The sequence below is a fragment of the Lissotriton vulgaris genome, chromosome 1_1 (assembly GCF_964263255.1).
Source record: "Lissotriton vulgaris chromosome 1_1, aLisVul1.2, whole genome shotgun sequence".
NCBI classification, from domain to species: Eukaryota; Metazoa; Chordata; class Amphibia; order Caudata; family Salamandridae; genus Lissotriton; species Lissotriton vulgaris.
In genome coordinates, this window is record NC_141685.1 from 1,421,568,827 (window position 1) to 1,421,594,916 (window position 26,090).

The 26,090-nt window shown below is 43.9% G+C and overlaps 1 protein-coding gene across 1 annotated transcript in view; it reads right to left on the reverse strand.

Moving 5' to 3' along the window:
* The window catches only part of REDIC1 (regulator of DNA class I crossover intermediates 1), a 753,321-nt gene that overhangs the window by 173,499 nt on the left and 553,732 nt on the right, over positions 1-26,090 (reverse strand). Inside the window, exon 8 of the mRNA XM_086929839.1 lies at positions 2,284-2,366. Within this exon, the coding sequence (XP_086785965.1) occupies positions 2,284-2,366 (83 nt within the window). The remainder of the gene's footprint in view (positions 1-2,283; positions 2,367-26,090) is intronic.

Sequence of the window (26,090 nt, forward strand, 5' to 3'; positions counted from 1 at the left end):
CTTTGGCGGCGGTCTGGATGATGGGCGTTTGGACCTAAGTTGTCAGAGACAATTTGGTCAATCCAGATATGGAAATTACGAGAGTCGGACGTTGCATCTCCGACTAATATGGGGGCCGGTTCCAAGGGTTGGGGATCTGACTTGATGCGTTCGATCACTTTCTTCCAATTGGTGGAGAAAGAAGGGGGGGAGTGCTTGGCGTTGGAGGACGTGGAGGATTTTTCCATTATGGAAAAAGGGATAAAATAATGATCGGTCCAGATTTGAGGAATCGGGGGGGACGTAGTTAAAGTTGTCAGATTGGAGCAAATACCATCTAACATATGGCCAGCCAGGTGTGTTGGGGAAGAAACAAGTTGGGAGAGACCAAAAATGCTTAGCGACTGTTGGAAACTAATGTTGTGGGGGTCCATACAGGATTCCAAATAGAGATTAAGGTCGCCAAGGAGAGTAAAAGTGGGATAATGAGTCATGGATGACCCAAGGGCCTCATCAAGAGAGTCAAGGAAAGGGGTAGCATTACCTGGAGGGCGGTAAATAAGTCCTCCAGAGAAGGAAGTGGAGGCATTAATTCTAATCGAAAAACCCAGGCCCTCACTGTCCTTAAGATAACCCAGATCAAAGGTATGACAGGCAAAAGATTTTTTAATAACGAGGGCAACTCCTCCACCTCTCCCGATGGGTCTGTCCCGCCTGAAGATGGTGAAATCTGGGGGGAGGGCAGTTACCAGATCTGGGTTAGAGGAGTCATTGAGCCAGGTTTCGGTTATGAAAAGGGAATCCAAGCCATGATGTAGGATTAGGTCATGGATGTCCTGACCGTGGCACGCTAGGGACCTGGCATTAATAAGTCCTCCCTTGAAAGTAGTGGGCTTATTCTTTGGTATGGGCAGTGGTTTGGGTGCTCTGGGGGAGTTGACCAAAGACGTCCACTTACAATGTCGGCATGAGAATGGGCCCCACATAAGATCAGTAGGGACCCTACCTTTGCATGGATGAACTCCCGCTGTGTCTTGCAGAGCGCGTAGCTCATTAAAGCCATACCTAATGGTAGCGGGAAAGAGGGCATCGTGTCCTGCGCCTGGCGCGATCTTGGCGCGGACGGGCGCAGACGGGCTTGGCTTAGGCGCGGCTTCGGCGCGTATCCGGCGCCAGTCTGCCACCAAACCCACAGTTTGTGTTATCCGAATGCGCAGATTCTGTATAGGAATACACAGGAACTACACGACACAGCAGAAGCTGTGGCCTGGCAGAGGTGACTTTTTACTGACTGTCAGTAAATTGATCCAGTGTGCACCTAAGAAATCCATGTGTGGGAAAAGTGGATGAGTTATATTGATCCGAGCGGTATCCCCCAGTAATGCACACAACTTCTAATCCAGCCCTAAACTTTCAGTTTAACTGGATACACTATTAAACCTGTGTGCTCTTAGATGATGCATCATTACCGTTTTAGGTGTATCATAGTTCACTGGGGTGGCATTCTATATTCTGGTGCACTAACGCCAGGTACCAATATGAAACGAGGAATGCTGTGAGCTTTTAAATTAAGGCATTTTGCTAAACCATGCCTAAATCCCTAGTAAGTGAGTATACTCTGATTTTCTCACGACCTACTGATGGACTTTATTTCATTTAACTGAAGCTGCAGTACAGCACGTCCGCAAAACAGGGACACCTAAGACCAGACTTTCTGTTCAATACCAGGATATGGGCACACCATTATATCAGTGAGCAATCAGGCGAAGTAAAAATGCACAGCAGGTTGAACCTTCTCAAAATAATCTCTCCAATTGCTTACTTTTGACAAATAAAAGGGAAGCCAACTTAGCTGAGGCTTCAGGGAGTGAGAACTTAAAGCATGTGTGCCTTTGGTCTAAAAGTTTGTTGCTTACCCTTTGCATTATTGTTTGAAAGTAGAAGTGTTGAGAATTTTGCTTTGATTGTACTAATTCCCCGCTTTGAGTTCTCCATTGGAGTGTCTACTGTCATTGATAATAACAGAAATAAGGATGAAAAAACTGAATCAGATTGTAACCATGCCGGTAATTGGTCTAAAGGCAAAGCATGCATCACAATCAAACATAGGAACTGCATAAAAAGGTTGATAGTACAATTACTTACAACATTGGCCAAATTGAATTTCCATGCATAATAGTTGTAACGTTGTGCCACACAGTTAAGACCTACGTGACCCTTGGCTTCACTGAATGTGTAGCATAATACGGTAGAACTTACCTGGAAGTTTAGTTTAGTAAATGGGACATTAATCACATTTCTTACCATTTCAGAGCTGGCACTGAAACAGCTGTCTGTATCTCTTGGAGAATAACTAGGAGACCGACTACACAGCGGAGACTCGGCATCTAAAAATGGAAAACAAGGATAAATGCTAGTTCTGTAATGTTGATTTACTCCATTATATGTTTCCTCTACTTTTATTTGGATTAAAAGAAGACTCCAAAGAAACCCAACATCACACATTTTCAATAAAGTGCGCTGACTCTCAATATAGAAGGTACCAGATCATAAACACATGCACACCGCAGTAGGTTTTGCTCGATAGAATAATATCATGGGTGCCAGAGACCCTATCCTGACAATTTTATAAATGCACAGAAATACCTTTTTTCAAATCTTACTGGCCTCACTCACAGAACACAGCTTACGGACCTCAGTGGTGTCATACTAACTACATTTTCCTGCATAGGTTATACTATCTACTGATAAATGGGCTGGAAAACTGTACTCAACCATATGTTGGGAGCATCTATGTGCAAAGAAATGTCAAAACGCTGATTACAACTTGAAATTCTTTTCTTCATAAAGTACTTCCCCAGATTGCATCACTACTTGCTAGGTGCAGATACTCATTCTGAAAAGCTGATACGCATTGTCCCTTCTCCACCTATATATCTGGAAACTCCAGCGATTGCGGTCTTATTTGAGGTCTTTTGCATGCCCGTAGTAGTTCTGTAAGTGCACTAGCCAAAAAAGTTCTAACCCAATATTTCATTATATACAGGCAGGTTAACAGATCCAGCGTCTCGTGTTCACATTGTTTCTGCAACAGGACAAACCTCAGACTAAATTTCGATTATAAATTCAAGAAAGTAAAGGGTCGAATTAAGCTGAAATACGGCCCCCCCCCCCCTCCTATGCTTTGACCTCTCTGCACATGCACGTTGGTTTGGCTTCTAGTTCTTTACTCATCTATTTGGCTTCAATGAAGGCACAATATTATTCCAAAATCACCTTATCTGCCGTACTAATCATACCTCGGGATTGGCCAACAGTCAAGCTCACTAAATCGATGCACCTGGTAGCCTCAATCCATTATCTTATACATTTCTGTAGGAAGTTAGCCAGGCAGCAGGTCCCATTTTACCCAAACCAATGACGTCACTGCCAACTCACGATTAATGCACATTCACTCCAGCAAGCGCCGACTGCTCTTCCACCTGAATTTCAACCTCTTTGGGCACATGAGATGTCTGCTTTTTTAAGGTGGTCATCCCAATTATTCCTGGTGTTGAAACCTACTCACAGGTATTCAAATTCATACACACTTTTGACTACTACTCAATGATATTTAATTTGACTTTTTTTTCTAGGCTCACCAACAGTGACATTTGCTGGCAATACTTACTGAATTCAACTGAAACAATTTGCAGTCTCATTTTTGCTCTTAATAGCACCACGTCATTGGCAAACAGTAAAATAGGAAGCAGGTTACCTGCTAACCATGGACAATCATGCTGGACAGTGTTCGAATCACATAATTAATGAATACATTGAAACGTTTTCGTGCTAATATGAATATGGCCTGGTACTTCCCCAAGTCCCCCTTTTTTTTATTTACCGTTGTTACCTACGGCCAGCCCCTGCCCGGATGGGGTCTCCCTCCCCCTTCCAGTCAAGTATTGAGACCACACCAATTTTGGAATTTTGGATTAGGGGGGAGTAACCCCCCCGGCCGTATTTATTACAAAATTAAAAAACGTTATTTATTAACATTATTTACAATTACGCAGAAAGGCCAGATACTTTGTTACGCCGATGATGTCACATGGCTACTCTTAACTCTAATACACATGACACTCCTATTGTAAATCTAACAATGCATAAATACACTTTCTGCGTGTCCCCTCTAGAGCCTACGGCAAGGTCAATATCTGGCAGCCTCCTGATCCCAGCAAAAATACGCGAAATTACGCCGGAGTCGGCTTGCGCAGGGGGTACAGCTTATCGGACAGATACTTTCCACCGGGCCCCCCTTATGCCCTGTGCCTTAAACTCCATAACGGGGGCTACAGAAACTCTGCATACTTGCGCCCTGATGCGCATGCGCGTGCGGGGGTGGCCACAGGCCCACTGGGAAGAAAGACTCCCCCGGCCCCCGCACCCTGACAGCCTACCTACCGGCTGTCACTGCCCCTGGAGTTAAATGTTTGACCGCTAAGGACCGAAGACTATACTTACCAATCATGACCTTACCGCCTGACCGGAGACACACAACTAAATACGACATTTGTACCGGATATCAAATAACATGTACTGACATTTATTCAACATTACATACTTCAATTAGATAACAGTACTACCCGATCCTGTTCTTGGCACGTTTACACATATTGACACTTTTATTACAAATTCACCAAAAAATCGCATTCACAATGACTATCTCCTGGGATACCTGTAATGAAGTAACAGAACAAAGCAAACATATCAAATTTATATTACTTCGATCTCCTGAGATACCTGCAATAAAATGTACATGAACATAGTAAACCCATTATTGACAGACATCCTTAACCGGTACCTAGTCATCAAGCTTGCAGTAATGCTATCACCCGAGTTACCTGTGATAACTTTTAGAAAAACATCAAAATACATTCCTGACCAACGCATTTAAATTACCTGCCTTTGGGGGTGGTGGTTGGGAAAATGAAATTACGGGCCGCTGGTGGCCCGGGTGCTGTGCCTGTGGGGAGCATAAGAACAAGAGAATGTTCTGCTCCCCGCACCCCCTTTTAACAGGGGGGGGGGGGGGGGGCACTGGCCAGTCTAAACTGGTCTGGCCCCGCTGGTCTGTGCCCATGTGAACCGGAAGAACTAAAGTGCTTCCGGTTCACGCCCCGAGTAAGCGGCCTATTGGGTGAAACTGGAGGAGGTGGGAGTGCCCCTCCCTCCTCCTTTCCCCCCCGGGGACCAGGCTCGACCTCCATAAGGGCGGCCCGCACTATTCTAGCGCTTGGCCTGTTCAACATCGTAGTTCTCCTTTGTTTAGAAAAAGGACTTGCTTTCTACATTCTAACCACAACATAATCTTCATTTGGTATGACTTTGTTCATTTTTTAAAGTAGTTAAGATATGGCCGGTCGAGCTGATCAGTGTTAGCCTTGTGTGTAAGAAATATGTCTAGGTAAAGTAATCCCCTGAAGCGTGGCATGTTCAACAAGAGCCATGATACATTACTACTCGAACATGCGAATGTCAGGAAAGACTACTTTGATCTGTTTATGATTTGTAAGCAATTATGTCTTTGTGAGCCCGTGCACCCTGGTCAGTGGATGTGTGTGTGAGAGTGTTGTGAACATTTTGCCAACTGCGGCTAAATCTGCTTTTCATGTACCACTGAGGGCCAAAAGAGTGTTCTCCTTAGACTCGAGGCAAACAAACACACTGATTGTGTTAACCTACCCTTTGCCAATAGGGACATCTTGTTTGTGAACTGCTATGCATTCACTTGTCTCCGTCATTAGATTCCAATGGCCAAAAGGAACAATTTGGGAACTGTATAAGTGAAGGATTGGGAGAATCCGCACAGAGTTAATAGTACTGTTCAACTTGGGTCAAGGTTGACGTGCTTTCATGGAAGAACATGTTTTCTGTCTCATAAAATGTCACGATGACATGAGGTAATCTCCACTTACTTGCTTACACTTCCTCGGTTCATTAGCCATGAGCCGTTCTAATTCGCGAAAGAAACCCACGTAGCCATCGGCATCAGTTTCCGCAAGATCATCTTCCATACCAGAGTTGTTTCTGTTCTCGGGTTTCTCCTCTTCCCTGGGCCCTACAATAGGGAAGGAACTACCAGAGCACATCCCTTATAACCAGTAAGTAAAGTCCTCTTGCAGTCCACTCCAAATACGAACGAAAGAATGGAAGGCGAAATAACAGAGCGGATGTAATTCATATTACCATATGTAATTGAAACATTTCCTTCCTCTTCCCCAGTCCTGCTCGAAAGACACAACTTCAAGACAATCTGGAGTCTTACGGCCTTGCAGAGAACACAAATGTACTTATAGAAAGTACAGATGACCACAAGAAACACAAAGCCATGACCCCCAAGATTACCCGCAAAAACAGCTGTTGCCGAGCCCTCCCAGCATTTCAGAGCCAAAATGAGTGGGGAAGGGAAGCCAAGCCTCGTTAATCGCACTCCAAAGGGACAGGCCACTAACTTCTGTCCAGAAGGCCATCTCTGTGTCAAGCACATCCTGGAAAAAGTATGCCCAGCACACTGCTGCTATAGACTCAATGACTAATTTCAACGGAAGTGCTGCAGGTTAGTTTGAACTACAAGAATTACACAAATATGGTAGCCAGAGGACCTATTCTGGCATACCGTTCTGCACTCAGGCTGCTAGCAGAAGCAGCAAATGTTAGGCTGCAATGGCAGCCCCTTCCAAATACAAGCGGTACAAAAGGGGGTGGTAATGGATGGAGCATCTGAACCAATCAAACACTCACACCCAGTCAAAAGATCTGGGTTTAATCCATCACCGTTCTTTAGCCCACTCTGCCATCCCAGTTCAGACATGGCTGTCTGCAAATCAGTCTGACCCTGAGCCTCATGGGAACAGTCCAGCCCGAACTGCTAAGCCACGCCTTCCCTGGACCGGAAACAAGCTTCCGAGGATCGGTTTCTGGCATTCCAGCCGTCTTCAGGCCGGCTTGCTTGAATCCAGTGGCAGAGTGAGCAAGGGACTCACGTCTGAGCATATCCTGCCACACTTATGGCAGCCAAAAGCGGTACAAAAGGGGGTGGTAATGGACGGAGCATCTGAACCAATCAAACACTCACACCCAGTCAAAAGACCTGGGTTTAATCCATCACCGTTCTTTAGCCCACTCTGCCACCCCAGTTCGGGCTGGACTGTTCCCATGAGGCACAGGGTCAGACTGATTTGCATATAGCCATGTCTGAACTGGGGTGGCAGAGTGGGCTAAATAACAGTGATGGATTAAACCCAGATCTTTTGACTGGGTGTGAGTGTTTCATTGATTCAGATGCTCCGTCCATCACCACCCCCTTTTGTACCGCTTTTGGCCGCCATAAGTGTGGCAGGGTATGCTCAGACGTTAGTCCCTTGCTCACTTTGCCACTGGATTCAAGCAAGCCGGGCTGAAGACGGCTGGAATGCCAGAAAGCGGTCCTCGGAAGCTTGTTTCCGGTCCAGGGAAGACATGGCTTGGCAGTTCGGGCTGGACTGTTCCCATGAGGCACAGGGTCAGACTGATTTGCAAATAGCCATGTCTGAACTGGGGTGGCAGAGTGGGCTAAAGAACGGTGATGGATTAAACCCAGATCTTTTGACTGGGTGTGAGTGTTTGATTGATTCAGATGCTCCGTCCATCACCACCCCCTTTTGTACCCCTTCCAAATACAAAGCACCAGAAGGTCACGGTCAACTCTGTAGAATACCGCACACCCATGCTGCGGAATTAACAGCAGCCATCTGCATACACATGTCTGCAGCCAAATAGCACCATGGCCAGAGACCCTTTTACCTACCATGAAGGCAGAAAGGAGGAACCTCTACAGCTACCACCTTAAAAGCACTGAGAACAGGGCCAGTCGTATCACCTTGGACCCCTGCAATCAGTGCTTTATGACATCATATCATCATTAGCCTAGAGATGCCCCCAGGCAAGGTGCACCTCTACCAGTTTATTACCAGTCACTTCAAGGAAGGCCGAAAACGTCCAGTCCAACAATTGGGGTACCAGCATCACCACCACAGTTATAATTCGAGATCACATGGCAACACAGAGAGGGCAGACATTCAAAAGTGCATTCACGTGTCCAGCCTCAGGCACACAGTGAACATGCCTATGGTAGTGACAAAAAAGCAGCATGTGCTCGCATAGGTCCTCCCTGTTTACAGGTCCTCTAGATGAGAAGAACCTTGGAGGGAAAGCCAACTGAGCAAGGATAAAAAGCCGTGGAAAAGGAAGCTAGGATCTTCAAAGGGGTGTTTCTGGAACAAGAATGCCTCAATACCAATGAATAGAATGACGCACAGGAGAGACAAGAGTAATCCAAAAAGAGCAGGAAGTGGAGGTATCTGTTGGAAATGTCCCTTTACACGGGGTAACCCCCAAACCGTTTGCCTTTACCCTCCACTTTTTACTGAATTAGTTTAGCTGGCCTTAGGACTCTGAACACTTTACCACAGCTAACCAGTGCTAAAGTGCACATCCTCTCCTCTAAACATGGGAATATTGGCTCATACCCAATTGGCAAATTTAGTTTACTTACAAGTCCCTAGTACAGTGCACTACATGTGCCTAGAGCTTCTAAATGAAATACTACTAGCGGGCCTGCAGCATTGATTGTGCCACCCACTTAAGTAGCCCTTTCCACACCTCAGGCCTGCGATTGCAGAACCTGTGTGTGCAGTTTACACTGTCATTTCGTCCTGGCAAAATAAACCTTCAGCAAGGTCCAAACCATCCCTTTTTACACATATAAATCACCCCAAAGGTAGGCCATGGACACCCCAGAGGGCAGGGTGCAATGTGTTTAAAAGGCAGGACATGTTCTTCAAAGTTTTGCATCTCCTGGTAGGGAAACAATGCGTCTTTCACTACTCCCCGGCCTATATCTGTCATAGGAAAAAAATTGGGATCACCTTATTAAATTGTATAAATGTAATATACGAAAGGGAAGATATAACTGGTTAAATTTGAGGTTTCTGGGATCCAAATTTTAAATCCTAACTTATGGTGCAGTCAGATTTATATTGCAATTCTAAAAATGCCACTTTTAGAAAGTTCACATTTTCTTGCTGTATCCATTTGGTGCCCGTCTCTGATCACATTACTGGGTATAGTTGGCAGTTGTATTCCTCCAAGATAGCCACACACAATGGAGCTTAGGTGTGTCTTAATGCGCCAATTCTGGCAGGATGGGAGGGAGGAGTTGGACACAGCCTCACTTACACCTGCATAGGCGGAGTCCTGTCCACACACAAAGAGCAGCATACCCCCCTGAAGTGAGTGTGGTTCCAGGGCAGGAAGGGAGGTCATCTGTGTACTTCAAAGACATGTCTTTGAAGTCTTCTCCACTTCAAAGGCACCACTGAGTATACGTACTGGACCTTAGACACCACCACTTCTGTACCTGTGGATAATCTGCCAGGAAGAAGGACTGCTGTGCTGCTGAAGAACTGGCACTCTGCTGGAATCCTGCTTTGCTGTGCTGATCAGCTGCCTGCTGCTCTCTTGTCTGGGCGAGAAGGACTGAACCTGCATCACTTGACTCCAGAACCCAGAGTGACTCCAAGGGCCTCAGAATTGGCATGTTGCGTGTTTATCTAGGTTCCTGATCGATACTGTGACCTTATGCCCCTATTCGGCTATAAATCCCTTTATTCCCTATATTGGCATAACCGTTCAAGTGCGATTTTCTGAAAAATCATCTCTGGCCTCACACGAACAGAGCCACATTCCAGCATAGTTCTCTCTGCCACTTCCTTTGCGACCAATTAGTGCAATGACAGAGCAGTAGTCACTATCTGATATTCCTAGATAACACTCCGAGTTCTTCAACAAGATAAAAACTCAGCAAACCTGGAAATCCCCGCTTGCTATGTTTTGATTAGTAATGGAACTCTAATGAGCAACTGATAACTATCACTTCCTAGTGACATCTTTAATTGACGTCTTATGTCCAGCAAACTTGCGTCAAACCCGGCACCTGTCAGGTATAAATATTACCAACGTTGCCTTAAGCAAAGAGAGCTGTAAGCTGATGCTGGCTGCCTGCATGACCCTGTGTTGGTAAATCTAGCACTCTGTCGCTGCAGCCTGCTATCCTGTGGTGGTGAAGCTGCTGATACCATTATCGCCGCTACAGCGCGAACTATGGTGCAGTACGCTTAAGGAGCTGAACAGCCGTCCCTCTGCGAAGACATCCAGCAGATTCCAGCTGCCCGCGGACGCTGTCCCCCCTCCTTCCTCGACGCGCTGAAGAGAAGCCGCTGCCTTTCTCGTGCAGAGAAATCCAGTCTCGGCGCTTCCGGTTTACCCTCGCGGGTGACTGGGATATCGAGAGAGACCCCTGAAGGAGATACCAATCCTCCATCATTCTATTCAGAGGTATGGTGTTGACTAAACCCTTAGACGAGAATTCTTGAAACAAACCTTGGCAAAACCAACTTAACTTAAGCTACTTACTTACTCCCCTTTTCACGTGTTAGGCTTAGGTCAGGCACACTGGGGTAGGCTTAGTTAGAAGCACCAGTTGAGTATGTTAGCCTAATGTATATATGACTGTATATATGTTTTATTACTTTTAAACCATTGTATGGCTAAGAAACCATATCAATGCTTTTACAGTTCTATTTCGCAATACTTATCTTACTGTACGTACTTTTTATAATAACAATTATTGCAATTGTGGCAATACATTTCTCTTGTACGAGAAGAAAGACTGTGCAATAAATGTTAACCCTTTATTGACAAACGCCCGTCTCTCTATTCTCTACATCTCGTGAAAGTAAACTGCACTAGACTGACTGAGTGAAATACATGTCTATTGTTTCACACGACCCTAGAGATTGACTCTTGATCTGAGGAGCAAAGTTGTCATGTTGCACGGTTGTTGGAAAACTGAATCCCTTCTTGTCTGTGCCAAGGAAGCTGATCACTTCCTATGCAGAGAAGAAAGTTTCCAGTGACTTCTGAGCTAGTTGGTAACACAACCCAATTAAGTTTAGCATAGTCAGTGGAGGCCTGGAATATCCGCAGTTCCACGTCGATACTACTGTTTATGTTATTCCAATGCGCAGGGCCTAGTGGGAAACTAGGAACTACACTACATGGCGCCCAAACGTTTGGTAAGGCGATAAACTAACGCAAGACAGTAGAGTAACTCAGTCGTGCATATTTCACACAGACCCCTTTTTCCCGTAAATACTCCAATAGACGTCTGGAGTGGGTGAAAGGTTAAAATCCGCCCGACCTTAGTAGGAAGAGATTCCTATGTAAAGCTCTGGTTTATTCAACGTTGAAGGATACAGTGTTCCAAAATATTGTGCACCTAATCTTTGTCTCCTTGGAGACCTACTCTGCAAACCTTGCATTTTTACAATGCCAGAAAATAACGGAACCTCTGGGGCCGCAGTAGATGCGACTCAGGAAGGTCCCGAATACACAGACCCGGATGCTATAATCATCCCGGTCAACTTAAGAAGATCTATAACGTTAAAACTTATAGAAAACGGACTGACACCTAAAGGTGGTACAGTAATTTTCGTGATAGAGGCTCACGAGTATCGGCAGACAGAGGTATTCTATTCATGGATAAACTTTCCAGCGGCAAACGCTAGAACACAAGAGTTTCACTATTACAAAATAGAGAAACCTCCGGAAGAGTACGCTCCTTTCGAGGAGATTGAAATTCCACTTAAATTTCAAGAGCACCTGCTCTGGTTTAATGGCGCCCTAAAACACAATGATCACATAACTAGGCTCGGTCCTCTAGGGAGACCAGGAGCCACGTGGCCGGTTCTAGCCAGCTACACACCACATCCTGACATTGCAAGAATGTCTAAGGAAGAGCTGTTAGCACAGCTCAAAACACTAATAAAAATACATAGGCAATTAGTCCAATATGTAATGCGGACTGCAACAGTCCAGCCAGCTGTTAATTCACACCAGCTGACCCCTCATCAGGGGAACACAAATAAAATTACACCACAGAACATACAGTCATGTCTTGGTAAAACACCCGTAAAACGGGAACAAATTCCTTTCTGGTTAGCACAGAAAATCACTCAAATAGAGGCAGTATTTCCTGATACTACCCCTATTGAGAAACACAGAATCTTGACCATCTGCCTTCCTATGGGAATCGCACCACACGTGGAGGACTGTGACACTTGGGGTACAGTCTTTGCTTCCATTTATACAAAAACACACGGTGTTCCGTCTATGGCGGTAATACCAGAAGTGCTAAAACAGATTCAAAATGAATTCGGTCCAGAGCCCGCTTTAAATCTAGGTATGAAATTACTGAAAGACTTCAAGCGGGTCTCGGCTATATTATTAGCCAACATTAAAGGAGAAGCAGCATCTGTGGCGATTCGCCAGAAGGTGAGGGAAACAGATATAAAAGATCCTGTTGAGCTTGCAAAAATCATAGAAAAATGCTATGAAGAATTAGGTAGAGACAGCTTGGGTGGGAAACCAGTAAAACCCCAACTGCTCGAAAGTCCTGAAAAATTATTTATTAAAAATAATTTAAACACTCCTAAAAAGAGCTGGGATGGAAATAAACAATCCACTCCCAAGGAAAAAGTTTTCCAGTCCAGAGGAAGGTCTCCTCGCGGAGGGAAAGAACTCCGACTCGAGAACGCCAGTCTCCCCAGAGGGAGCCCTCTGAGAAAAGATATAACCTTAGAAATAGGGATAATCTGAAAAAACCTGATAGATATCAAAGTATTGATACACGTCCCTCTCGATCTTCTCCACAGAATTCGGAAAGAAGAGGACGGTCAGACCCAGGAGAGCACACCAAGTCCAAAGACAAGGAACCTGCTCAGAGTAAAAAATCTCAATTTCCTAAAAAGAAGGTAGCCAGTATTAGAGTAATCAACCATGCCGAGAATACTGAGGACACAGTTGAAAAACGGGGAGTGGGCATTGACAATGTTGGACAGTGCAGCAGAAATCAGTATAGCGCGCAAGAACTTGATGAGTCATCTGGAGACAGTGGACACGAATGAGTACATTCAGGTTGAAACTGCCGACGCCAGACTTAGCGAGCCCCATAAAATATACGAAATAACATTGCGTATGGAGGGTGATAAGACTAGGAAAATTAAGGGTCTATTTTGGGATAAGCTCTCAAAAGGCTATGATATTCTGTTAGCTGAAAAAGATTGGCCCCCAGAGTTTGTCAGGGAGTGCCCTCGTGGCGAAGAAGTGATTGTGCCTGCCTTCTCGAATCACATTCCGATTCACAAAAAATATACATATGCACGGAAATGGGCAGTGGCACAGGCACCTGCATTGTATAAAAATCATGTAGGATGGGATGAGGATTCACCTCCTCACAAAATCCAACTAAAAAGTGAACCAACTGCCCAACGGCAGTATCCCATAAAGCAAGAAGCTAAAAAGCAGGTCAGGGAGATCTTAGATCAACTTGAATACCAGGGGGTGATTGAAACATGCACCTCTCAAATGAACAATCCTTTGTTTCCTGTCTCCAAGCCAGACAATTCATATCGTCTAGTTTTGGACTACAGACATCTTAATACATGTTGCAAAACTTTTGCAGTACAAAACTCGCATAGTGCAGCCCTAATGAATAACATAGTTAGGAAAAAATATAAAACGACATTAGACATATCTAATGGTTTCTTTTGTCAAAACATTGCACCAGAAAGCAGATATTTGACCGCTTTCTCCGCATTTGGGTCGCAGAAAAAATTCTGTCGACTCCCACAGGGGTTCAAGAACAGCCCAGGACTATTCTCAGCTAGGGTAACAGAGTTACTACAAATCTATGATGATGAAGCATTATCTTACGTGGATGATATTTATCTCACAGACGACGACTTGGATACTCACTTGAAAAGAGTGAACACCATCATACTTGGGTTCGCAGCAGAGGGTTACAAATTCAACTTTAAAAAGTCCCGAATTGCCCATCTGACAGTACTATTTTTAGGGTACGAATTATCAAGTGAAGGGAAAAGCCTAGCGGACAACTTCTTAGAGAAGTGCGCTGTACTCCAAGCTCCAAAAACGCTGAAGAATTTACAATCCATTCTAGGTTTTCTGAATTTCGGAAGAACTTACATTCTAAATTACGCAGAGAGGGTTAAACCTCTCTACGAACTAATAAAACCTGATTTTAAACAAATCAATTGGACTCAAAAACACACAGAAATTTTGAGATCACTGCAAACAGACATGTTAGCAAAAACAAAATTAGATACACGTGACAACACACGTGATCTTGTAATCCGAGTCATCCCAGGAAGATGCGGATTCACATACCTAACCTCTAATGAGGGAGAAGAGGTACCAATTTAAATTAAATCTCACTTGTACACACAAGCAGAAAAAACATTCAGTCACACAGAAAGAACTGTGAAAGCAGTGCAAATCGCATTAGCAAATGAACGAGAACTAGCACACGGCAAAAGGATTAACATCCTCACAGCGGAATACGCCTTCGAAGCGCTATTCAGCCCAGTAAACCTGCCTACAGTGTCACTAGATCCGAAATGGATACAGTGCATAGATTCTCTAGGAGCGGAAGATGTGAAATACTATTTCGCCCCGCAATACGAAGAACTGAATGATTTAGAGTATGAAGAAGAAAATCCTATGCCAATCGAAATTCTGCCTCTCCCACAATATGCCTGTATAATCTATACAGATAGCTCTGTACAGCATTTCAACGTAGAGAGAAAATCCTACGACGCAGCATGTGCGATCATTAAAAGTCGTTGGCTGTGCGGTAAAATCAGACCGAAAGTAACAAAAACTGAATCTGTAAGAAACTGTTCGGTTCAGAGAACGGAAATCAGATCTTTAAAGATGGCGCTTGAAAATGCAGAACGCGAATTCCCGACACTTATAGTGTGCGATTCTCATTTTTGCGTCAACTCTTACAATAACAAACTGCAGAGTTGGATTGAAAACGACTACAAAGATGACACAGGTGCCACAATTAAGCATAAATTGCTCTGGAACGAGGTAGCTCTTTTAAGCAAAGAACTACAAAAGACTCACGTGATTCACGCACAGAGTCTTCAACGTGATGGCGTTCACGTTGCAGGGAATTCATTGGCTAATACAGCCATAGCGGAAGCAACTAAACCGGCTTCCGTAGCCACAAAAAAGCGTACAGATAAATACATAGACGGGGAAACCATGCTGGCAGTAAAAACGACCGTAAAAGGCGACTGTGCAGCACTACCCGTGAACTATCCACTCAATTATGCATACGTAATCGATGCAAACTCCGTTCCTTTTGCTCGAATCCCTGGAGTGGGGGACAGAGTAATTCCAAACAGGAGCAGGAGGGGCTTCCTCTTACTGGAAGCACACATGGGGTTGGGTCTGAGACACCAAACAATCAAAGCCTCTCTGAAAGAATTACAATCTGAGTACTGGTGGCCAGGAATGAGCATAGATATTCAATGTTTTGCTCAAAATTGTGAAAACTGCAACCGAGATCGCAGAAATGAACAGGCCAGTGTAGTTTCAGGATCCCTTCTAGACAGCATAAGGCGGTCTATCTGCGCAATCAAAGAAGAGAAGCGCGTCCCAGTGTACACCATTAAGACGAAAAGCACTTAAAAAATGAGGCCCCCAGCGCTCGGCTGACGCTAGAACGGTTATAAAAGATTTGCGAGTCTTTATCGGCACATACGCAATTACCACGTTCCATTCTGACCAGGGTCCTGCTTTCAGCTCTCGAGCTTATAAGGAGGCCATGGCTAGCATGGGAATTGGGTTGCGGTATTCTTGTCCGTCATACCCCGGAAGGGAACAGTGTGGTAGAAAGAAAAAAACGTGACATAAAGCAATCTATAACAGCGAAGGTATTAGGTTCAGGCGCTGGGTGGGTCAAACATTTAATAAGTGTCCAGACTAGTCTTTACAACATGCCAAGAAATTCTCTAAAAGGTTTCAGCCCATACGAACTATTGTTCGGAATTAGAATGCGAGTTCAGGACCTCGATAGTCAGATGTCAGTGGTACAAGAAGAAACAAAGCACTTTGATGTAAAGGATCGTTTGGCTGTTTTACAGGAACTGAATGAAACAAGAAAATCATTAAGCAACATAAAGTTAAAGCAACAGCCAAATACCACTGACGAGGCACCACCAGCAACAGCCCCAGCAAGGCCTGTCTGGATTCCAAAGATTGGGGATCTAGTCAGAGAAAAGATCGCGGTTAAGAAGGAATTTGGGCCTTCTTACAGAAAAGCAGTACCTGTCTTGGCAGTCACCGGAACAAGATCAGTTGTGCTACCGCCCCTTGCTGGTAAAAAGGAGAACAGAGTCGTGTCTATCGATCTGGTAAAACCACAAGCATGTGGCCTATAATCAACAGTAGGCCCAGTGGACTCCCAAGAAACAACAGAATACCCAAACTTGCAACAATCCAAGAGGTTCAAACTGAAAGACTAATCACATTCGATCAGCCTGCAGTGCACAATGAAGGACTATGCAATAATGCCATGGAACTCGTGCCTCTTGAAACACAGATTGAAACAGTTCGTCAAGAAACAACACCAGTCTACAATGATGTGGCATCAGAAAGTGCTACCGAGAGACAGATTGAAAGAACAATCCCATCAATTGACAGAACTGCCTCTGGTTATTTCATCAACTTCGACAACTTCTCTGAAGATTTAAACGACCTCGAAGTGATGCCAGAAATAAAAAAGTATTCTAAAGAAAATACAACAGGACTCCTTCAACAAATCAAAGAACTATATCTGGATTCACCGTTGATTGAGCATTGGATTATCTCAGGGGTATGCATACTCCTACTATGCCTAATTTTAGTTTTAATTTTAGGAAAGTTTATTACAATTGAATGGACACAGCAAGTCAGAACATCAACATAGTCCTGAAACCACACAGATCATCCCACGTGAAGAAAAGAGAACTGTCAACAGTAAATGTCACAGCAATTCCAATACCTGGTGGGGTTGTATGGGAGAAAACAGACTATGAGATATATGGTCCGGTCGAAATCCTGAAGTATCCTCATCAACTAAAGGTTTCCTTAAGTGACTTTGTGACACCAAGTACATTCTCTGATGATTGGGACTCTAACAGTATTAATGACATGATGTCTGATTTAGTAATGTCAGCTAGATTCACAGATCATGATTATTTACAAGGTTCATCTAGTTATGAGCAGTTATTCTGTTACACCCACTATGGGGATCATTACTTGCATAAATCTGCACAGCCTAGAAATGTTTTTATGTATAATCAATGGGAACATTGTTCTACACCTCCTAAAAGCAGTTCTAAAGCATTTTGTGAGAAATTCAAATACTTCTCAGGGTTTAACACCAGTAATGCAGAAACGTTTTATTACAAACTGTTAGATAAAACAGGAATGAAAACAATGCTGACAAATTCTAAATTGATATATTCAGAAGCATTTTATGACAAAATGATGACATTTGGTTTTGATTATTGGAAAAATAATATTGAAACGAAAACAATTTGGGGTACAAAAGATTGGCAGGTGCAAGGCATAGAAGCACTATTTAGAACCTGCATGATACCAGAACAAATGTTGTTTTTAAATGACACAATACACCAAACATCTTGTCTTGGCCTAGCTAAGATCAAAGACCTTAAAACACCGTCTATACCAAAGCCAATACCTGAAAATGCAACCGCAGATATTGAGTTAGGCGTGTCACAAATTTTACATTTGAACAGAACACATCCTGATTGGAAAAAGTGGTTAATCTGGCCTACAGACACAAATAGCTGTCAAGATAGATTCCTGAATAAAACACAGGGGTTAAAAATGACCAGATTAGACTCAAGATATTCCCAGAGACAACATCCAGGGATTATAACAACATACAGTGTAGGGAAACTCTGCCTAGAATGGCTAACTACATCCACACTGGCTGAAATTAAGCAACACTTGTCTTTATTAAAAGATGGTGCTGATTTGCGCGATTTCATTCTTGGACCACGCAAACAGCGTCAAAAGCGTTTCATAGCGACCAGTATCTATGCTGCTTACAACGAGGCTTGGAAAGTAAAGCAAATTGAAACTGCTGAAAAAATACGAGAAATTGATCGTATTAATTTGTAGAAATCACTTTCTGTAGTAGACAATGGGTTAATGACTCTGTCTTCCAGAATATATTCGTTGGACAATATTGTATCCTCTGCCTTTGATGTGATAGACGGAGATTTGCTTATGTTACAACATGGCCAGTCTCAATTACGCTCTATTATAGAATTAGGCTGGACGCTGCAAAATCTTCGTTCAGGCTATGTGCCTTGGCGTTTAATCAACACAACGTCATTATTTTCCAGTTTTAACCTTACTGATAAACAGATCAGTTTGGCACAGAAAGGAGCAGACTATACAATCCTGAGCATCGAAAAACTCGAGAGATTACCATTGACAATGTCAGAGAGTCCTGTCATTGAATGGATAATACACGGAATTATCACAATTCCGATAACAACTTTCCGATTTAAAAAGTGCCTTGAATACATACCTGCTGGCCAATATGAACAATTAGGTAAAGGATATGTAAAATCTATATGGAAATTACCATACACTCATTCTTGCTATAGTGACAGCGACAAAAATGTATTTCTTAGTGGTGATAACTGTAAACACTCACTAAGCGGTATACTTTTGTGTCAGGGTATTAATTTACACGGAGCATGTGATGGAAATTCAAACAACCTTTCATGCCACCAGCTAGTCACACCTGCAACTCAGATAGAGCCCTTCTTTATGCAACTCGCGAACGGGAGTTACATTCTTAGAACGGATCACAGATGTTGTGGCCTCGTGCCAGGGAAAAGTTATCTAGTAGAAGTAACATCCATGGTCAAATGCTGTATGCAAGCATTGTTTCCGAGTGGGCCTCCAGACTCAGTGACTCCCATCTGGCCTCGTCTGAATCTCTATTCTATACGAATTGATACATTAAGCAAAATGAAATCTGTACTTTTACAGACAACAGTGCCTATAACGTCATCTAAAGAGACGTATTATCTTCTAGTTGCAAGGACAGCTACTGAAGTTCATGACCTTTTATCAACAAATTGCCCCGTGCATTTCGTAGAAATGTTCAGCCAACTCCTTAACATGTCTAGTGCAACAAGCATCCCAGGCATATTTAAGACAGTCTTTACGGGACTGCTAACACCCTTCCAGGCAATTTTGGGAATCTTTCCTAATTTTGTGCACTCCATTTTTGGCGGCATACCATTATTTTTGGGACTCGTCGCAGGGATTTTATTTTTGACCCTCCTGCTTCGTTATGGCAAGCCTCGGCTCAGACATAGCTCCCATGGGAATGGAAGAGACAATCCTAGCAATGCGCTACCGGGACAGGATAACTAACGTCCTTGGATTGGCCAGGCTGAGAGATCTAAACATGACCTGGTTCCTTTCATTCAGACCTGTATGGCAAAATTGCATTTTACCTGTGCTACGGTGTATGCTTTGCGGCGATGAATGCGTGTTGGACATCTGTCTTTCACTTCCATCAGCAGTACCAATGGACGTCAATACTTTGCTCAGTCCAATAACGGCTCACGCATTGTGTTGTCCCCAGCGGCTACCAATCCTGATGACAGCATTCGTGGAGACTCCTGTGCTACAGCCAAGTGGTAACAGTGGAGCGAGTGACAAAAGCAACATCATCCAGGTACAACGTTCTGTGAGCATTGCTGGTCCTGCCTTCGATGACAGCAATCATTCTCACACCTGCCAAGTTACAGCGCTATCTAATTTAGTTGAACTATCACCTGATTTTGTAGACCAATTCTTTGAGAGCCTGTCTGATACGATGTTCTCACCCGTACAGAAACAATAACTTTTAAAAGCTTTCCGACACACAGCGTTCCCATGAACTCTGAATTCGGCCTTCAGTTTTGATCAACAATAACTGCCAAGAGCTTTGGAAATCTATTTTTTGAATTGGACAATTTTTCTAACATTGACCTTTTTTTGGCACGAACAATTCTTTGCTTAACGTAAAAACTATTCTTAGAGAACAGAAGCTTCAAACTTCTATTTCTAAACACATCTAGAGACATAACAATACTACACCAGCCTCTAGCACACATGTTATTACAATGCATTTTTATGTGATGATTTATCTCGCTTTTCTTCTGTCAGAGATACTTCATGTGTAATTCTTTTGCATAATCGTTCATTGATTCCATATGCAATAATTATTTGAATGATTTCTATGCTTTTAAAAAAAACGTACAGTACCTAAATTCCATGTATTACAAGTACGCCTATTTCGAATGCATTTATGTATTTTGGGGTGGGCAATGTTACACATGCATCTAATTGCTTTAGTTTTAGTAATTTTGATGGACATTAACCCGTGGAGTGGGTGTTGCGTGTTTATCTAGGTTCCTGATCGATACTGTGACCTTATGCCCCTATTCGGCTATAAATCCCTTTATTCCCTATATTGGCATAACCGTTCAAGTGCGATTTTCTGAAAAATCATCTCTGGCCTCACACGAACAGAGCCACATTCCATCATAGTTCTCTCTGCCACTTCCTTTGCGACCAATTAGTGCAATGACAGAGCAGTAGTCACTATCTGATATTCCTAGATAACACTCCGAGTTCTTCAACAAGATAAAAACTCAGCAAACCTGGAAATCCCCGCTTGCTATGTTTTGATTAGTAATGGAACTCTAATGAGCAACTGATAACTATCACTTCCTAGTGACATCTTTAATTGACGTCTTATGTCCAGCAAACTTGCGTCAAACCCGGCACCTGTCAGGTATAAATATTACCAACGTTGCCTTAAGCAAAGAGAGCTGTAAGCTGATGCTGGCTGCCTGCATGACCCTGTGTTGGTAAATCTAGCACTCTGTCGCTGCAGCCTGCTATCCTGTGGTGGTGAAGCTGCTGATACCATTATCGCCGCTACAGCGCGAACTATGGTGCAGTACGCTTAAGGAGCTGAACAGCCGTCCCTCTGCGAAGACATCCAGCAGATTCCAGCTGCCCGCGGACGCTGTCCCTCCCTCCTTCCTCGACGCGCTGAAGAGAAGCCGCTGCCTTTCTCGTGCAGAGAAATCCAGTCCCGGCGCTTCCGGTTTACCCTCGCGGGTGACTGGGATATCGAGAGAGACCCCTGAAGGAGATACCAATCCTCCATCATTCTATTCAGAGGTATGGTGTTGACTAAACCCTTAGACGAGAATTCTTGAAACAAACCTTGGCAAAACCAACTTAACTTAAGCTACTTACTTACTCCCCTTTTCACGTGTTAGGCTTAGGTCAGGCACACTGGGGTAGGCTTAGTTAGAAGCACCAGTTGAGTATGTTAGCCTAATGTATATATGACTGTATATATGTTTTATTACTTTTAAACCATTGTATGGCTAAGAAACCATATCAATGCTTTTACAGTTCTATTTCGCAATACATATCTTACTGTACGTACTTTTTATAATAACAATTATTGCAATTGTGGCAATACATTTCTCTTGTACGAGAAGAAAGACTGTGCAATAAATGTTAACCCTTTATTGACAAACGCCCGTCTCTCTATTCTCTACATCTCGTGAAAGTAAACTGCACTAGACTGACTGAGTGAAATACATGTCTATTGTTTCACACGACCCTAGAGATTGACTCTTGATCTGAGGAGCAAAGTTGTCATGTTGCACGGTTGTTGGAAAACTGAATCCCTTCTTGTCTGTGCCAAGGAAGCTGATCACTTCCTATGCAGAGAAGAAAGTTTCCAGTGACCTCTGAGCTAGTTGGTAACACAACCCAATTAAGTTTAGCAAAGTCAGTGGAGGCCTGGAATATCCGCAGTTCCACGTCGATACTACTGTTTATGTTATTCCAATGCGCAGGGCCTAGTGGGAAACTAGGAACTACACTACAGGCACATCGCCTCTGCTGCACCTCCCATCCTCAACACCAGACTTAACACTGCAAGGCCCTTCGTCAGGATCCTCAACGTTGAAGCACCAGGACCTTGCACCACAGCTTCTCCGCATCTCAGAACCGACAGATCGCTTCAGCTGCGAGACACATCTTCCACGCAGACCAACACTCCGCAACCAGGATTTAAGGTACTTCATCCGGGGGCCTAACTGGGTCTCTGTAGCAGGCCTGCGCTCCACTACGGTTGGCCTGAACTTGTGTCTTTGTCCCGGTCCAGCGCAACCAGATATCCACAATAGCACATTGTGCTTTTTGGTGTTATTTTTTACTATAAACTTTAAACATCATAATTTTTGGTTGTATTAATTGGATTCTTTTCGTTTTGGTCTTGTGATATTTATGAAAATCAGAGCTATTTTTCTAACCTGGTGTGGAATCTTTTTGTTTGGTGTTTTCACAGTTTTAATGTTTGAAGTGTTGCATAAATACTTTACACACATCCCTTAAGTTAAGCCTGACTGATCTGCACCAAGCTACCACAGGGTGAGCAAAGGTTAATTTAAGGTTTGCCTGCCTCTTACCCCGACTAGAATTGTGGTTACTGCTTGACCAGGGATCATACCCCAGTCAACCAGTAACCCAATTTCTAACAGTATCTATTGCCTGTGCCACCCCTTCATCCTGCAAAAAACAACAGGTGATGGACAGAATGCAGAACAATGTCATACATTCACCCCAGTTCAGAGATCTGGGCCCTTCATCCTGGCTGTTGAAAAAAATATTATAAATATGCTGTAGCCATTTTGTATGTTGACAGAGAACCACAACCGTACACACAAACACATCTACAGAGACAATGTAATCATACACACACACACGCACTCACACACACACGCGCCTAGGTACTGACAGTCTTGCCCAATACATTGCCTCAGAACTTGAAAAATAAAATGATATAAAATAGGTTTATTATGGTTTTATTTTTCAAGGTCTTAGGGCCAGGCAGTGCCTTGGGGGCGGGGCCATTGTGGAGCAGGCACGAGGGGGAGTGGTGGGCACTGCTTTCAGTGCGCATGTCGTTTTGGCCAGCTGACTCAGGAGAGTCAATCCGGCATGCCACTGAGCTGTCTCCAACCCAAGGTGCATTGCCAGGTGAGAGACAGCAGGCAAAGGCTTCCCGTCTCTCTGGAAGCGCAAATCCCGAGCGATCAGGCCATCCTGGTGCTGCTTTCATGCATGAGAGCAGCATTTGGATTGGATTGGCCCCCAGTGGAGACTGGGAGCCTGTGTTGCAGTGAGGAGCAGAAGAGTGGCAATTCAGCGGGCAGCATGTAAGTTCTTTTTTTTTTTAATGTATTGTCGTCATCCGTCGTCCCCCTCCCCCCACCCGCCACTTTGCCCTGATGCCACCCACTACCAATATATATATATGTTCAATCTGTTTATTTGACCTTAGTCAAACGCGTTTCAGAGTTCCTTGCTCCTTGTTCACCGACAATAAAGTATTGAAAAGCGGTGATTATACATAGGTGCATTTACGTGTCACGTGCAGAACAACAATTCAATTGAAAGTGAAAACAGACCTGTATCTTTTATACATTTTGGCCAATATTTTCGAGTGACTACCACATTTCATTTCAGGTAAACATATATAAATATATACATAATTCCTTACTGCCTCTGTGGCTAGATGATTTTATACATTATAACAATTGCTGACTTCAATTGTGTGCCAAAGCAATCAGACCCCCTTAATTATTGTATGTGTGCCCTAGGGAGGAGGCGGTCCCCGGGGCTGCATGGGGGGCCAGAGCCTCTCACACTTTGTTATTTATTTTAGCCCAGGGAGATGGCAGTCCCCGGGGCAGGGTGGTTCCACGAAGCCCCCCCATATTATTGAAATTAGCCCTTGGGAGGTGGCGGTCCCTGGGAAAGGTGGGGTCCGCGAGGTCCCCCATATTGTTTTAATTAGCCCCAGGGAGGTGGCGGTTCCCGGGGCTTTGATAAGCCCTAGGAGGGGGGCCAGTGTGCCCCCCAAATATATTTACTTTATGCCCCTGGGAAATGGCCCACCAGGGGGGTTATTTTAAAGCAAGCGCAGGAGCCCGCACTGGCTTTTTAAAAAATATATTTTCCGCAAATCTGAATATCACGATTTCACTGCAATATTGCTCAAACAAAATGCTCCTATACCGTGGCGGGGTCCTTGTGGGACCCTAAGACCATGGCTTGGGGGCCAGGGTATTCCTATCCGGCCCCTTTTTCTTTATTTTCACTTTTTCTTTGGGACTCAGTGAAGCAGAGTCCCAAGATGACTTCCAGCACCTCCTGGTTGAAGTGTTGGCAGCCAGTCAGAGCAATGCATTGCCCTGCACAAGCTCGTTTTTTTTCACGAAGGCTTGGCGACCAGAGATATCACTATCATTTTCAACTTACATTTCCCGACAACTAATGAACGGATTCACACCAAATAAACAAAAGGCACTTCCTTGAACCAACATCTACCTCCCTGCCAAATTTGGTTTAAGTCAGTTAAGTGGTTTGGGCTATAGCTGTGGCTAAAGGTTCCTATGGGAATTCACATAAAGAATGCACCCTTATTTTGCACCCTGATCTCTCGTTCACCACTGGATCACCCCCAAACTTTCCATGATACACAGAACCTACTGCAACACTTTTTTGGTGAAAAGTTTATGAAGAATGGTCAAACAACGACAAAGTTATAGCCAAGTAAAAAAATGCTTTTCCTATGGAAACCCGGTTCTAACTATAACTACCTACTGGCGATATATATAGATATAAACCTTCTTATGTTAAGAACGCTTTTAGTTTTTTCCTTGCCTAGTTCCATGAAACACACTGACCTGCTGCAATCCTAAACAGAAATCTGTAACTCGTTATGAGAATGCGGGTAGTTATGTTTCTTCTCTAAAAAAAAAGGAGACAACATTTTCACTGCTATAGAGACGAATCATGAGCACTCCAGATGGTGATTTAAAGTACTGTTATTTTTTTGAGTAGGAAATATATTCCGGCTCCCAGTAAACTTTTCTCTAGTGACGGAATGGCTCAGTGAAGGACGGAACATGCCGGGAGCCCCCGAAACAGAACGTACTTTCAATCACCAACTTGAGTGCTCGAAGTTGAACTTGAACAGCTGGGCAAAGTGCCATAAGCATATGCCTCGATCCTAGCACGGAGGGAGTAATGGTGGTTAGTGCATTCGAGGAAATAGCACGCCTAGTAGAAGGTCTATTAAAGACCTCCAAAGGAAGCAAAACAGCACCTACACCGCGCTGGTTTGACCAAGATTGTATTAAGGCACATAAAGACCTCAAACACAGCCTCAAGCAGCGCCCTAGGGACAACTCCAAAATAGCTCACTGTAGATCAAAATACGAAAAGGCCCTGAAATCCCGTAAAGAAAGTTTACAAACATAGGCCTGGGAGGACTTAAGGGAGGCGGCAGAGAGAGGAGATATGTCAGGTTTCTGGAAAGTTATAAATACACCGTGCTTCCAGGAACCTGGCGGACCCAAATTATTAAATACTATTTTACCAGAACAATGGTATACCCACTTCCAGAGTCTTTACAACTATACAGGGCAACCAACCCATGATGAAGGCCAAAGGCCAAATTTGAGCATGTGACTAGACTTTTCCTTGGCAGAAGTGGAACTGGCAATTTCAGGATTAACTAAAAATAAAGCACCGGGACCTGACGGCATACCCCCGACCTTTATTTGAGCAACATAGAGTTGTGGGCTCCCATTCTCACGAGGGTCTTGAACGAGGCAGTTGTGGCAGGACTGCCTCGCTCTTGGTCATCGGCAACTATTGTTCCAATTTACAAAAAAGGGAATCGGGATGACCCACAATGTTATCGCCCTATATCTTTAATCGACGTGACGGCCAAGGTGCTGGGCCGTGCCATTTTAAATCGTCTACAAGAATGGGCTGAGGATAATCAAATCCTCACAGACATACAATATGGGTTCAGGGAGGGCCGATCTACTACTGACCAGTGCCTGAACTTATACCTTTTGACAGCTAAGTATACTATTGCCAGTAAGGGGGCTATATATATATATGGGGTTTATGGACCTCTCTGAGGCCTTCGACCATGTAAATAGAGAAAAACTATGGGCACTGATGACAAACAT